At 33.6% G+C, this 16662-nt stretch overlaps 1 protein-coding gene across 1 annotated transcript in view; it reads right to left on the bottom strand.

The window, feature by feature from the left end:
• The window catches only part of PLXDC2 (plexin domain containing 2), a 498104-nt gene that overhangs the window by 45292 nt on the left and 436150 nt on the right, over positions 1-16662 (bottom strand). The window contains 3 exon segments of the mRNA XM_074192955.1: positions 9085-9123; positions 10974-11124; positions 12463-12523. Of these exon segments, the coding sequence (XP_074049056.1) occupies positions 9085-9123; positions 10974-11124; positions 12463-12523 (251 nt within the window).

Raw genomic sequence — 16662 nt, 5'->3', positions numbered from 1 at the left:
TCGGGGGTACCTGGGTACAGGTCCGGCCTCAGACACTTAATAATTGCCTGGCCCTGTGGCCTTGGGCAAGCCACTTAGCTCCATCTGCCTTGCAAAAACTAAAAAAAAAATGAGGCAGGTCAGCCTTGATGGACTTGCTCATCCCTTCAGTGCAACAACCAGGGACAATTTTGGGCTATCTGTAAAGGGGAATACCATCTCTATGGAAAGAAAGAATTATGGACTTTGAACAAAGGCTGAAAACTATTATCAAATTAGGTTTAAAAAAAGTTATATCATGATGTAATTTTACTATCTCATACTTTATTTTTATTCCTTAAGGATATGATTTCTCTGTCATCACGTTTAACTGGGATCGGTGTATAACATGGAACCAATGTGGAGACTGACGGAGTGCCTTCTGCGGAGGGTGGGGGGAGGGAGGCAGGAGTGGGTTAGGGTAATTGTAAAACTCAAAATAAATAAAATCTTTCTTAAAAAAAGAAGTTTTGGGAATGATTGCATGATATAATACACAAAATAGTCATTAATGGTCACATTAATTTGAAAGTAGGCTTCTCCTGAAGGCTCCCATACTTAGCCTTCTTCTGTTTAACAGTTTCAACAATGTGATAAAGACAATGATGATACGTGTATTTATCCAAATTGCAGATGACAGGAATGACATAAGAATTTCTAAAGCACATACCAAGTGACAGTGTCCTAAGCACTTTAGAAATAGTATGCTATTTGATGCTCACAAGAACTTAAGTAATGTAGATGCTATTCATATTCTCAGTTTACAGTCCAGGAAAGTTAGACAAACAGAAGTCAAGTGACTTATCCAAGGTCACACAGCTAAGACATGACTGAGGCTAAATTTGAACTCAGTTTTTACTGAGTCCAAGCTTGGCATTTCATCCACTGTACCATCTGATTATCTCTAAAGACAGCTAATACAAAGTTATCAGAGATAATTAAAATATTGCATGGTAGAGTGAGTTTCTGGGAGTTCCAGATAGGCTAGAATATTGGGGGAAAATGTCATATGATGAAAGGTAATAGAAATAAATTAAGAGCCTTGCCCCTATTGCTGAAAACATTCAAAATGAATATCTAGGTATCAGTCTGTTTGAAAACAAGAGTTGAGAAACTGGGGTTATAGGTTGCAAGCCTAATATGAAATGATGTCAAAAATATATTGTAATATCAAGTTATATTAAAAGAGAAATACCATATAGGGTAGGAAGGTGATATTTTCATTGTACTCCACTCTAAGGAGCTGCATCTGAAATTTTGGAATACTTAGTGAACCTCTAAGTAGTACTTGTTTTAGGTGGTTGTGTGTTCCTTTGTGTTCAACTCTTTGTAACCCAATTTGGAGATTCTTGGCAAAGAAACAAGAGTGGTTTATCATTTCTTTCTCCAGTTCATTTTACAGTGGATGAAACTGAGAATAGGGTTATGACTTGCCTAGGGTTACAAAACTAAGTAGTCCCTGAGGCCAAATTTGAATTCAGGAAGAAGAGTCTTCCTGATACCAGGCTCAGAATCATCACTGCCCCGTATTTTAGGTAGGTCACAAATGAATTGGAATGTATTCAGAAGAGCAATATTTTTGTGGAATTTATTAAATTCTAGTGCAATTTTATCAAATGAAATTGAACAGGATCATAAAAAATTAAATCTTAAAGAATTCTTAGATATAATAGGGCATAAATAGCTTCACTTCTCAAGTGAAACCAATTTATCTGTACTACTTTTCTCTTTTCAAAAACATTACTGTAAATAACTCTCAGAAATAAACAATCCTCAGCTTAATTGTTGGCAAAATTATTAATTTGATTCTCTTTTTGTATAAAGTATTAATTCTAGAAAATTATCAAAGCAACCACTGAACCAGAGCACGCAGTATAAAAAGCAACCCCTAAGCCAGAGCAGTTACAAAACTATTCAGTTCAGTCCTCACTTAATTGTTAAACCTAGTACTGATTTAGAACTGAAAAGGGATCAGCCCTTCAATTTGAGGGGGGGAACTGCCTCAGAAATATGAAGGAACTAGAATTTGAACTCATCTTCTGATTAAAAATCTATTTTATTATTCTGTTGTACTAGATTGAAAATAAGGTGTTTTTTTTTTTAAATGGGCCCAATTTCATGAAAAGGAAAAATTAGGAACATCTTATAATCATCATCATTATCAAGGTAAAGGAATAGACATTTATAAAGGCCTTGCTAACTATCCCAGAATAGTTAAAATAATTCCATATTTTTGAAAGGGGAAAAATTTGAAGGAACTTTGATTAGAAAACTTGAATAAAATATTGATCTAGCTAGTACTGGCAAATTGCTTTTGTGATGCAAGAAATCATTACTTATGACAATGCTCAGTAATATAACAGAAATTTTATGGTTATAAATTCTGTACTATGATACTTTTTAAAAAATCAATTAAGAGTATGGGAAATAGGATCATAGATTTTGAGCTGAAAAGGGGCTTAAATATTTTTCTAGTTCAACCTACTCATTTTGTAACTGTAGAAACTAAAGTCAAATGTCCTTTCCAAGGTCATAAATGTGAATGACAAAGTCAAATTCAAACTTGGGTCCTCTGACTCCAGAATCAGTACTTGACACATTTGCTAGTATAATTATTTTTTTTCTTTTGAAAAAGGAACCTGAAAGGGGAGGAATAATTTGCTTTGAAGATAGAACTTCATTTTGAATTTTAATTTACTTAAAATTAATTCAGCAAGCAATCAGCCTTCAAAGTTCCAGATGGCAAAGAAATTCAGAATTTATATAAAATTCTTTTCTTGTAATTTTACAAAATCTTGAGTGCCACATCTTGAAATGTATCATAGATGAACAATTGCCTCATTTTTGAAAATAAAAGTTTTTGAATCATTATTTTGTAGACTCTCATTTCCAAAAGATAAAGACTATATTCTTATGATTTAGACACCAAGATCTGTCAATAAATGGATAAATCTTTGGAACCAATGATCAGATCTGTAGCTTCAGAGATATTTTCTGAACTTAAATGAAGAATTATTTTAAAATCCAATGCAGCAGGGGTAAGTAGATAGAGCAACAGCCCTGAAATCAGGAGGACATGAGTTCAAATCTGTCCTCAGATACTTAATAATTGCCTAGCTCATGACCTTGGAAAAGTCATTTAAGGCCTTTCAAAAAAAGCCAAAAGAAAAAAAAAATCAATGCATCATCCCAGAGTTTTTGAAAGTGACCAAAGGAGATAATAAGAGTGAATGAGAAAGCTTTCCAACCTAGTGCTTCTTGTCAATCATAAATGAAAAGCTATAGGCAGGCGAAGCAATAATTGCATCAGTCATTGATTCTGTTCCTGAAATCAAATGATTCCATTCGTGGAAAATTTCTCTGGCTACTTCTCTTTCTGCTTCAATTCACCAAAATGGCAAAGTCTTAAGTGTGAGACATAAGCTCTCACTCCTTACCTATTACTTTGCTGGTTTTGAACTCATAGCAACCTGTAAAATTCTAATATTTGTAAAATGATATACCTCTCCTTCTATATCCTAGGATCTTCCTTTTAAATCTTTGGTCAATGGGGATGTCTATATGAAGAAAGGTCATTTTCAATCAGTCCAAAAGCAAGTAAAAATCTTTACTAAGGACTTAATGCATACAAAGCATGCATGTGAAATCTTGGGGGACGGAGATACAGAGAACGTATCTTCTCTGCCTTCATCTGGAACACCCATGGCTCCGAGCCCCTTGAGAACAGGCAGCATCCTTTGCTTTTCTTTCTATCCTTGATGTTTGACACAGCACTTCATATATAGTCAGCCATTAATGAATGCTAGTTGACCTATTGTCTCATTCTTAATTTTTGAAATCCTTCCTTCTTCTTCTTTGGTTTTTTTTTTGGGTGGGGCAAGGCAATGGGGCTAAATGAATTGTCCAAGGTCACACAGCTAAGCAATTATTAAGAGTGTGAGGTCACATTTGAACTCAGGTCTTCCTAACTCCAGCACCAGTGCTCTATTCACTGCACTACATATCTGCCCCCTTCCTTCTTTCTTAAACTATTTTTCCATTTGGGTACTTCTAGCCATAACCCCATCTAGCTTTAATTTGAAAATACTGAAATCTGCTTTTGTAGAGTTTAGAATAAATATCTGCCTATATACCCAGCACTTTCTCCATTATTTATAATTGATTTGAATATCTTCAATTAAAAATGTGTATTAAGTGAATTTTATGTACTGCAATAATTAATAAGAACCTATTATATACACCAGACACTTTATTAGGCATTAGAGAAATAAACATAAAATTGGAACAGTTTTTGCCTTCAAGAAGTTAACATTTTATTAGGAGAGACTATGTTACACGCTCAGGTTATGTTATTTTTATTTTCTACTCTCAATAACTTTCTGTATTTCAGGGTTTTAGTTCTATACTTCAATGAATAAGAGTTTTCACTGATATAATATGAATCTCACATTATTCATACCTATGTAATTTTTTTCTATCCTCCCACTGTTAAGACTTTCCATTGTAGTAAGGCAATTTCTTTTTTAAAAAAATTATTTATTTAAAGCAATGGGGTTAAGTGAATTGCTCACTCAATCAGCTAGGAAATTATTAAGTGTCTGAAACTAGATTTGAACTCAGGTCCTCCTGACTCCAGGGCTGTTGCTCTATACACTGTGCCACCTAGCTGCACCCATAGTTTGTCCTTCATTTTCAAGAAGACCACAACATCAGGGAGGTGAAGCCATGACAAGCATGTGAATTGGGTTTGAGTAGGGAGGAGGGGGCTTGGCAAAGTCACCAGGATCATCTTCTCCTCCAGAGTCACAGTGGCCAGATAAGAAGCAGGACAACTGGAGATGGTCCTGGGTGTGGGACAATCAGGGTTAAGTAACATGTCCAAGGTCACACAGTTAGTCAGTGTCAGAGGCTGGATTTGAACTCCCATCCTCCTGATTCCAATGCCAGTGCTCTTATCCATCCCACCAAATGGCTGCCCTTTGCAGTGAGACGATTTCAACTACAAACTGGAGAAAATATGATCTTCTCTGTTTTGTTGATATTTTCTTTTTAAAGACAGTAAAAAGAATCTCCCTCAGTGTCTGTATAACTGGGCTACCCTCATTTGAATTTCTTCACCTTTTTGCCCTGACTTAATTTTTTGTTGTTCACTAGAAACTTTTCTCCCATATAGCACAGAATGTACTGATGAGGGTAATTTAAATATTCTGGGGTTTTTTACTGTCATCAGTGGGAGACTAGATCTCTGTAGAAACAGTACTAATTGACTACTAGATTTGGTCCTCGAGATTTGGAACTACATCACTTTTCTGTGTATCCCCAGGACTTGAATCAGTATGCCTTTATACAATAGGCACTTCTTTTATTCATTTAATTTTTTCTGCACTTGTTATCTTCTCTGTAGATTTGCCTACAAATCCCTTGGAATAACGTGACTGAATTCGGGCTTTTATGAGGCTTTCCCTAGTTGCTTCCTCTAGTGCTCTTTTTCGGTTTTGTTAAGAGATGCTGCCCATCATTTCGCTCACACGATATTCTACAAATGAGTCTATCCTGTAAGCTACTATTTCCTTTGACTGACGTCTTGATTAAAATGAAGTGTTTTGGTCACTAAGGCAACTTCTTGGCTATTTAGGTTTTCTCATTGCAGTAACTATTATACAAATTTCCCTAAGAAATAGTGCTAATCAGTCCCAAATTAATAGTGTTAAAACACCTTGTTTAATTAGGTTAGATGAGTACTGTTGTGTACATAATATCTACTCATCTTTAACCATCTCCCCCCAATTTGTTGAGTTAGTTTTGACACTAAGTAGTCTACAATCTGACAATTTGTGCTTGTAGTCTTCTTCTCTTGATAGCTTGTGTCCCTGTATGAGTTACATTTCTCAATATATCCCTTTCCTTTCCCTGCTCAAGCAGCAATTTGATTTTTTTTAAAAAAGAGTATAAATGAAAAATTGTTGTTCAACAAAACTAATAAATATACTAATTTTTCCTAACTTTGTATTCAAAGTTTGGCCTACCTAGTTCCACATCTTTGCCATGATAAGAGGAGATATGATTTCTTAGAAACATAGCTTTGAACATTATACATTTACTTCATTCAGTTGAAACCATATGATGGTATTCTTTCTGTTCATACAGTTATTGTCTATATATATATATATATGTATTTTTTTCTTGGTTTTGTTTTTTTATTTTGTATTAAGTAATATAAATTCTTCATGTCCCTTGTACTTAAGATATTTATTACTTCTCATAATGTAATAATAATATATTTTATTCATATAACAAATTTCTTAACCACTCCTGTAAGTCACTAAGTTTCTAGTGAAAAGTTGGCAATTTGAAAATTTATACACTATTCTCCCTCTTCTTTCTACATATAAATATATTAATATGTGTATATCTGTACAGCAGAAGTTCTCACCTAAGCTAGTTATCTTTGTCTTTTGGTGATGCTCATCACAATCCCTTTAAGAAAATGTGACTGGCATCTCCATCAACTTCTTTGCTTGTCCTTCTGAGGGGTTATCATTCAATTTAATACAACTTCATTTTATCTTTTGGTTTCATCTGTCGTGAGGATTCATATTTGATGGCGTTTAGTTACCGTGATTGTGTATTCATTCATTAGAAATGGATAAATATGTCCCCATTCAGACAGAGCAAAACTGTGATTCGCAGCACCTTTTGCTCTATTTTTCATTTTTACTCCCCTACTATCCTTGGAAAAATGGTTAAAGTCTGCATGGCTGTTTGAAATGGAGGGCCATTTGTTATTTTTATTTAGGGTTTGTTGGATCTGCAAGGCCCCTGATTGCATTATTTAGTAGCCATACTTTTCATATTTATCCTCTCTTCTTCACAGAGAAGAGTATATCTGCAGATCTATAATGGAAAATTTTTATCATTAGTTATGGAAACCTTTAGACAGGGTCTGAAAAACCAAAGGATTTTGCTTATCATATAAAAATCAAAACAATTTGTTGGTAATGAAAATTATAATGATAATGAAGATGATAGTTCCTCATGAAACTGGTTAAGTAATTTCTTGGAGGGAAACTTTATCAGGAACTAAATATGAATGGCTCAAACATATTTCATTCTATTATTTTTATATAGTGAATAATTTTAATTTTTATAGAAAATTTTTTCAAGTTGATTTTTAATCTATTATGATAATTAGAAATGTAATATATATAGGTCAAATATATATGAGCTGAGTTACATTTCTGAACTACTTTGGTGCTCTTAGATTTGAATTTTAATGTAGAGTTCTTTCTTGACCTGTGATGTAGGCAAGACAAAATTTTAACTCAAAATGAATTGTGAATAGAACATCATTTATAGGGAATAGATGTTATACTATACATTGTATATTTGTAAGGTTCTGGAATATAATTTTAAAGGCAGGAGCAAACAAAGTAGGATAAAATGAGTAGAACAGGTAGGATCCACTTTTAACTGAGGAAAAGAGAAACATCTGGATGGAAGCTGTGACACTTGAGCTTTGCCAATCAAGTAAGAGAAAGATTTCTGAAAAATGATGGAGTTTTATTAGTAGCTATAGTACTGGGAGTCATGGGGTTGAGGTAGAGCATAGAAGACAGTGTATAGAATCCCAAAGTGGCATAAATGACTGCTTACTAATGGGAGTGAATACAATATTAACATGAGACAATTTGAAGAGGAAGCATTATGACTTCCTGTGACTGGATATGATGGCTAAGGAAAAGGCAAGAGTTGAGAATCAGGCTGACATTTTTTGGAAGCTAAGATTACATTTCCCACCCTTTAATTTATGCAAGATGGGGTTGTAGTGAAGAAAGTGCTTTGTAAACCAAAAAAAAATGCTCAAGAAATAAGTTGAATAAACCAATCATAAGGGTTCTTTCAAACCTATGATTCTATTTTTCTCTAACCAGAATTTTATCCATCCATTACTATGTTTCAACCAAATAGCACACCTTCATCAAAAATGCAATAAATGAATAGAAAAATGACATACATCATTATAAAGCTTATGATGTAGATTAGATAAACTTTTTCCTTTTCCAGAAAAACTAATGTAAATCTAAAGCTTAGAAGAAAGCAATTGAAATTTTATTAACCTGTCTTTTATGTTAAAGAAATAATTATTGCAAATGGAATTTTCTCTCTTTGATGACAAGTTTCTCTTTCAGTTTATCTATCAATCAACTGATAACAGTTTTCTTGACCAAAAGAGACAGAGAATTTCAGAACAGGAAATCAACTTGGACTATAAAAATAAAACCTTGTCTAGACTCATGATCCAGTGTGAGTCTATTCATTTAACAGATAATGGTGTAACGAGAAGAACCCCTTCCCAAGTTGAATAAGCACGTCTATGTTATACTATAATATTGATCCACCCTACTTCCAAAATTACATGCAAATTACCTTCAAAATAATATTACATAATATAAAAAGTGAGTCTAATAAAAATAAACATCCCTAAGTTCTTTTTCTTTCATACTTTTTTTCTTTGTGTAAAAAAACATTTTTTTTTTTGCTCAGAGTTTGAAGTTCTGACACATGTGAGACTAAAATACATCATGGAAAATGTTGCATCACTCTACTTAATTAATTCTTTCATGTGTAGGATTTTTACCTCAGAGAAAGGGATATGGGGCTCCAAAAGACTGTGTTCTAGATAACTCTATACTTAAATGTATTTAAAACTCTGTCTGAAGAAGTATGACATCTGACCAGCTCAGTGAAAAATCATTCACATCATTATTTTCCGGTTCAAACAACAACTGAATATTTGATTTCATAGTGTGTGTTTTTCATCTTAAATAGTTATGGAAGAGTATAGAGGTTCGAGTTCATCTACCTTGATAGAACATTTCAGCTTACCTGCCCACTGCAAGGTTAAGTCTCTGAAACAAAGTTGTAGAGAATGAAAAACAAAACAAAACTGTGGTCTGCATTTTGCAATACCTTTTCAATTTCCTGATGAAGATGAATGAAAGTGATTAGTGTGTATAGTTAAATTATCTATTAACATTGCTTTTGAAGAAAAGTATCAGTTCCTACCTCCATTATCTCTTAAATGTAGAGCTATCTTGGTATCATCTGGAAAAGAAATTCAAAGTTATTACAACAGGAAACTTCCCTTAATCATATCATATATCTCATTAGCCAGATCATTGTATGTCTGACTTAGGTGTAACATGCTTAAAATTCATGATTTTATTGAAAAGTCACTTTCCAATTCACTGAGGCTAGCCCAAACAGGTGACAACATGATGTAGTGGCCATCTTGGAGGTTGTGCCTCAAAATAATCAGATCAAAAATCTCAAGACAAAGATTTTAATATACTTAATATATTATATAATTCAGCAAACATGACGTGGATAGAATGTTAAAAGAAGAGTGTGCTGAGAGAGTTAGAATAGCATTGTTGTTGTTATTGCCATTTTGTTATTAGTTCAATTTAACTGTGTATTATTGAACAAATCACTTCACTTCTTCCAGATTTGGCTTACTAATTTGTAAGACACAAAAAGGCTGGAATAAATGCCTTTCAAACTTCCTTCCAGGTATAAGATTTAGTGAGTTCACACCAATTTTACATCCTTTAGGACTGATAATGTTTATTCACATTAGTAATTTGCATTGCTATAATGATCTTGGCATAATGGAATATGCCTAAGAAGCCATGGAATCCACATTTTGATTTCATAGATAAAAAAACAAAAAAACAAACACCTCAGAGAGGTGAGATGAGTTGCCCAGAACTACACAGGTATGTATCAGGCGAAGCCAACATTCTATTTATTTCAAATTAATGAATGTTAATGATCTACTAAAGGAAAGTAATGACATTAATTTCTGGGATTTGAATCCAAGTTCACTTTCAAATCCAGTGATCTTTCCACTACTCCATGATTTATAAAGAAATGATTTCTTCAAACACCTTACAACTCCTATCAGTGGCAACACTTTACTATTTAACTAAGGCTTTTTTTATTTCTTAAAATCTTGGCAGAAAAGGTCACCTTAATTTAGATGGCAAATTTGTCCCCTGTGGATCATCTGACTAAAGCCTTTGAACACTGGAATGTTTGACAAAGAAACTCTTAAAAAAGTATTCCTGATCTTTTTCTTATGGAACTAAATTCATTCTCCTCTTGCTCTGAGTAACTGTTAACTTAGTAACCTATTAACTTTTTTTTAACACCATGATATGAATGACAGGAGGAATTTAAGTTTTCTGGACTGTCAGTATACATATAGCAACATATAGCTTGGCCTAAGAAAAAGGCATACATATATTTCATAATTACGTAACCACTCTCTTTCCTCTAATTATTTTCATGCTCAGTTGGAGCTCAATGAAGAGAAATAAGGTAGAATCTAAATTTAAAATCATATTCAAACAAGAAGATTTTAATTATTCTAAAGGTAAAGGTATAGGGAAGGACATTCTTGGAGTCATCTTTCTTTTTCTTCCACATTATCACTCAAGTATCACCATACTTTTTAGCAAATTGCAGAAGAGTATACCCACAATATATAATAAGTGTGAAATAGAGTAATCCTTTTGATTTATTGCTAACAATAATTATGTTCAAATATTAGATTTAGATTGCTTTAGATTCTTTTCCCCCCAAATATAGACTTGTTGAGTATTTGAGAAACCCACTTTATCATATAAATAGCAAGTCCTGTCATAATCCTAGAGAATTTTGGAATTTTTTTTTTTATTTTATGGTTCATTTCTAGGAAAAGATAATAAGTTGTTGTATGATGGCTAAAGGAATGGTTCAATAGACTTAAATAAAAATGTCCCAACTAAGTCTTAAAGACAGAAAAAAGGAAGCTAGAAGACATTCCAGTCTCCTAATATCTTTTTTTTTGCATTCCAAAGAAACACTGAAATATCTTATTATGATGTAAAAAAAAATCAGTTGTTTACCACCTTCTGTGGGGAGACTGGTTGGTAGTTGTGGTGAAGTTATCCTTCTGGTGGTAGTTAAAACTTTGAATTGTGTAGTTGTTGATTTTAGGGTTGTGGTTGTCTGGGAAGATGTTTCACTTGGTTCCATGTCATCACACATCTTCTCTTTGGACTGATGACAAAGACAAAAAAATAAAATCAGAATTAAGTGAACTTTTTTATCAGAAAAAATGTTTTAATTGTAAAAAAATTGTTTGAATATAGAACCCAAGAAAATAGATAGGCAAGTTTCTAAGGTCAAAATACAAAGAATATGATTTTAATAGGACCATATTTATATATTTTATTCACAAAAATATGAAATAAAACAAGGGCAAAAAAATGTAACTAATGACTGCTATAGATACTAGTTCATCTATAGTACTTTAATTTAGATGGATACATGCATTATGTGTATGTTTATGAGTTATTATATTATTTTTTTCCCTGTTGCTATCTTCATTAGCAAGAATAATACAGAGAAGAAATAATTGTTCCTTTGAAAAAGAGAAGTTGGGAAAGTAGATTCACTACTGAAACCAGACTATACAATTTTAGACCTAATTTGACTGAAGAAGGGACAACAATATGATCCTTAGAGTTTAATGGCTTTCTCAGACATTTATTGCTACAGACTTTTATGATTATACTGCCTTTTTATTACCTCCCCTGGGAAAGATTTATTTTACTTTTTTACTGCTTCCATTCACTGACCTTTCAGCATATTTTATTTTTGATTTTTGGATATCTGTCAACAATGAATAAAGGAATCTGGACGTTTTTAATGACAGTCACAAGTTTTGTTTACCATTTCTTCTTTAAGATTTGTTGGAAAATGTAAAAATACGGAATTATTTTCTTTAAGTCACAGCAGGATAGCTATGAGATCATTTCGCTACTGGAAGAGTCACTTTCATAAACGTCATGACTGGAGTGCTCTCCAGAGCTACTTCCCTAGATTCCTTTAAATCCCAACAGAAATCTTTTATTTTACAGGGAGCCTTTCCCAATGTCTTTTAATTCTAATGCATCCCATCTGTCAATTACTTCCTTTATATCCTGTATATAATTTGCTTTGCATAAATTTATTTACATCTGTTCTTTTCTATTAGATTATTAATTCCTTGAAGTCAAGGATTATCTCTTGCCTTTTTTCTCATTCCAAGTTCTTACTACAGTATCTGGCACCAAGTAGGTGTTTAATAGATATTTATTAATTGATTATCTTCAAAAAAGGAGGCAGAAATTTTATGCCTAGAAGTCACGAACAATCATTTTCTTTTATATGGCATAGGTTAGCAATGATCAATATTATTTTTCATGAAATCTACTGAACTTTAACTTATGAACTAAAGCTTAAGGAGGAAAAAGTCTTATATTTAGTGGTTCACTTCATTAAAGTTCACTATGCCCTATAAAACAATACATCCCCAAGACCTATGGGTTTGTGCTATTAAGGGATCTTACTTACCTCTTCAGGGCAACCACTGTCCACCCAGTCCTGTCGATGTCGATCAAATCCACTGGAGCATCTTCATATGAAGGTCAAATTATAGTCCATGGGAAAGAGATAGAGGACAGAGAAGAGAATAGGAAAAAAGAAGGGGAAAAAGAGGAAGGATAAATCACCTATTTTCAAATTTTCCCACTTAAGCATTTTGGAAGAGTTTTTTTCCAAAGGAAAAGTAACTTGAAAAGTCTAGAATTACTTAGAGTTTTTGAGAGTGGTTGGTCACTCTCTAGATGAACCCATTTTTGCAATGACACTCATTAAAACCATGCTTTGAGTCTGGTTTTTGAGATTTATTTAAGTCTTACTTATGGAAAATGAGGTGATATTCCCATGTTTGCATATTAAGTTCCCCTATTCTCTGAAAATGAACATAGGTACATTTTCACTAAATATTTCATATTATAATATTATAATGATCTCATTTTTGGAAATTTAGATCTGTAATAAATGAAACTGATAGATTATGTGGACAAAACCACTTAGTGATTCAGGAATTCATAACTAGCAGTAAATTGGCAAGATCCTATGCATTCATATCTCTTCAGGATATAAAAAGCATAATAACTGTAATCTCACATGATTTTTCTAGGCCTGACATGTCATTTTTTTTCTTCCCCAGATCATAACTTGCTTCAGCAAAATGCCACTTCTTCCAAAAAGCCACTCCCTATCACTTAAGCACAGTTATGTTCTCATCTTAACCTAGAGCACCTGATGTTTTTACTTCTTAGTAATTCTTCAAATTCTTTGATGCTTCTATCTTGGTTTTTCCACTTGGAAGAATGCAAGCACTTTGTGGATAAAGATTATCATATTTCATTGATATTTTCTCCAACCCATTAACTTTTTAAATTTTTAAAAATATTTGTTTAAGGCAGCAGGGTTAAGTGACTTGCCCCAGGTCACACAGCTAGGCAATTATTAAATGTCTGAGGCCTTATTTGAACTCAGGTCCTGACTCCAGGACTGGTTCTCTATCCAGTGCACTACCTAGGTGATCCTACACATTAACATTCAAATAAATATGGCTATGACTTATATCAAGTTTGTGACAAAATTAAAGTCCTACATACACTTAATTTTCAAACTCAAGGCACCTACAAAGATATGTTCATCCTAGTGTGCTTTTCCATATTTAGGTTCTAAAGGCACCTTAATGTTGCTGCTTTGCAAATTTCTCCCCCATATATTTTATTAGAAGTTCACCTATTAATTCATTAATTTATTCTCTCTACTTACTCCTTTGCCATAGATGTTGTATCATGGTATGAGTGAATATAATTTATCTCAAGTGGAATGAGATACAGTCAAATTGTTAGCAGAAAAGACTAGACCCCATGCTTCTCTCCCAAGAGGGACCATTAAAGTTGGTCTGTTCAGTTCTATTCTTCTGTGTTGAACAAGTAGAAGTAATGAATATTTACATGGGATTAATGTTGATAGTAGGGGATTCCCCCCCTCCCCAATACTTTGCCATATTAGCCACTCAAATTCTGACCTATATATTTTATTTTCTCCCCTGAAGGATTTTTCTGGTATTTCATTGTGGTGTGCAGGTGATCCTAGGTTCTTAAAATGTATATGCTGATTATAAATGTAGAGAATATATCAGACTGCTTTCTGTCAGGGGGAGGGAAGAGGGGAAGTGAAGAAGGAAGAAAAATTGTAAAACTTAATACCTTGCAAAAATGATTGGAAAAATATACTTTGTATAATTGGAAAAACAAAATATTAAAATAATATTCTCTGCAAGAATGCAAAGTCTACCCACACTCCAAAGGACTTGACAACATCTGTTATTAAAAAAATCTTAGCTATTTTCAGAAACATTAATCATTGAGATAATGATCAACCCCCAGGTGACCACATATTTATAAAATTTATAAAATCCACCTAATAAGTATAAAGGTTTTTACAATTCATCCTCATGGAAAGAATGTCCAATCAGGGAGCAACAGAGCTTTTCAAGTTTTAATTTATCAAAAGGTTCAATTTATTTAATTTGACATTTTCCTTTCAAGTGTTTCTTGCTTCTCATCTTCCTTTGAACACTTAACATGGAGCCAAACACAAACACACACACATAGCAAGGCATCTAACAAATATGCTTTTACTCACTTCTTTCTTGGGAAGTAAAAACAACAAAAACAATCAAAACCTTTTTGAAAGATGGAAAGATGGTAACTGTGAGGGAAATGAATCTGGGGAGGGAAAGTGGTGGACCAAATAGAAAGTCTTCTTCCAAAGCACCTACATTTTACTTGCTGAACTCTAGAAGCATGCCAACTCAGTGGAGAATCATGATTTTCTGTTCCATGGTTCAGCAAGATATTTCAAATTTGGAGCTCCTTGATAAAGGGGGCATGAGAATGACGTTGCTGCAATGAATGGCCATGCCATGAGGATTAGGTGATGAATTTTTTGTGTCAGTGAAACTCACAAAGAGACCCAATTAAAAAAGCAGAAATCCACACTTTGTTCCTATCAGGAGCTTTGGAAAACCACTGGCTTTGGAGATTTAGCAACAGAGTCATAGCTCATCTACAGATACCTAAAACCTGTGTTACATTGTCAAGTCATTTACAGCCTTCAGTTCCTCATTAGGGGGGGGGGATGAAGAGACTACACTTACTAGGATCAAATGTTCTTATGTTTTGATAAATTCATTTCATAATTTTTTATTTCTTTTACAATCGTTGTGTGGTTGATTTTATCCCTTTCAAGCCATTCTTAAAAGGGTTCCATAAGATTCCCCAGGCTACCCCAGGGGGTTCAGGATATGAGAAAAGTAAAGACCATCTGTACTGAATGGGTACAAATATTTCTTCTCCAGATCTATTCCTAGAATCCCAAATCACTAAAAAGAAATCAGGTGATGAGAACATAGAACTATATAGTAAGTTGAAGACACTCATCATTTACTAAAGAAGTTGTTCTAAGTATTTATTGCTTATCAGTGGATTTATAATTAGAATGATAAACTATTCCAGAATCTGTGCCAAAAAACCTCCAAAATTCAGTCATGAAGAGTGGGACTTGATTGAAACAACTGAACAAATCATAATCAGTTTATAATCCAAAGTTAAGTCAGGCAGGAATGATTTTGTTTGTATCAGGTCAGAAATATTAGAGATTATGTCAGTGTGATGGGAAGTTAGGGAGCTTAACTGCATATCTCAGAGGTCTCACGTACTCTGTACAAGACAGCTAGTGACAAGGAATTCTATAAATAAAATGTAATAAAACAATACAGTTCAAAGACATCCCCATCTCTATATCTCCAGGATTTTCCTTTAGAGCACCACAAAGCAGGGAATGCAGGTTTCCATCCATCAACAAATCGATTAGCAGAAGAAAATTTTATCCTAGATGGATTACCTGTAAACAGTTTGAAAGATTTCGCTACGCCAACTACAGAAACTTTTGGTATCAGCTTTTTTTGTTTTGTTTTGTTTTTTGCAGGGCAAGGGGGTTAAGTTATGTGCCCAAGGTCACACAGTTAGATTATTTAGTGTTTGAGTCTGGATTTGAAATCAGGTCCTCCTGACTCCAGGGCCAGTGCGCTATCCACTGTGCCACTTAGCTGCCCGGGTATTATCTTAATTAAGAGCCCAGGACTACCAGTGTGAAATTTCTCCAATTGTGTCTTGGGAAAACTGGTAAAGCATAGATTCATCTGTCTTAAAAATCTCCAGATAAGCAGCTAGGTGGTACAGTGGATAGAGCCTTGAACCTGTAGACCTCAGATACTTATTATCTGTGTGACAATGAGCAAGTGATTTAACTCAATTTGCCTCAGTTTCCTCATATGTAAAATAGCCTGGAAAAGGAAATGGCAAACCACTCAAATCTCTTTGCCAAGAAAACCTCAAATTGGGTCACAAAGAGTCAGACAAAATTGAAAATAGCTGAAAAATAACAAAATGTTCAAATTCTACCCAGACCACTCAGCCGTTTGTGGGAACACAGTGGTGAGCATATATGATATTAATTGAAGGCAGCTCTGAGAGAATTTTTTTTGGTTATAAGCAAACATTTCTAAAACACATAGAAAGTATATAGAAATACAAATATAGGAAACCTAAAGTTGAGGTATCTATTTCAATTAATGAATTAGAATCTTTAAGTTACTGGCTCAAGAGAATTGGTTTCCTGAAT

The sequence above is a fragment of the Macrotis lagotis genome, chromosome 7 (assembly GCF_037893015.1).
Source record: "Macrotis lagotis isolate mMagLag1 chromosome 7, bilby.v1.9.chrom.fasta, whole genome shotgun sequence".
Lineage (NCBI taxonomy): Eukaryota > Metazoa > Chordata > Mammalia > Peramelemorphia > Peramelidae > Macrotis > Macrotis lagotis.
This window is presented reverse-complemented; position numbering and strand designations above follow the sequence as displayed.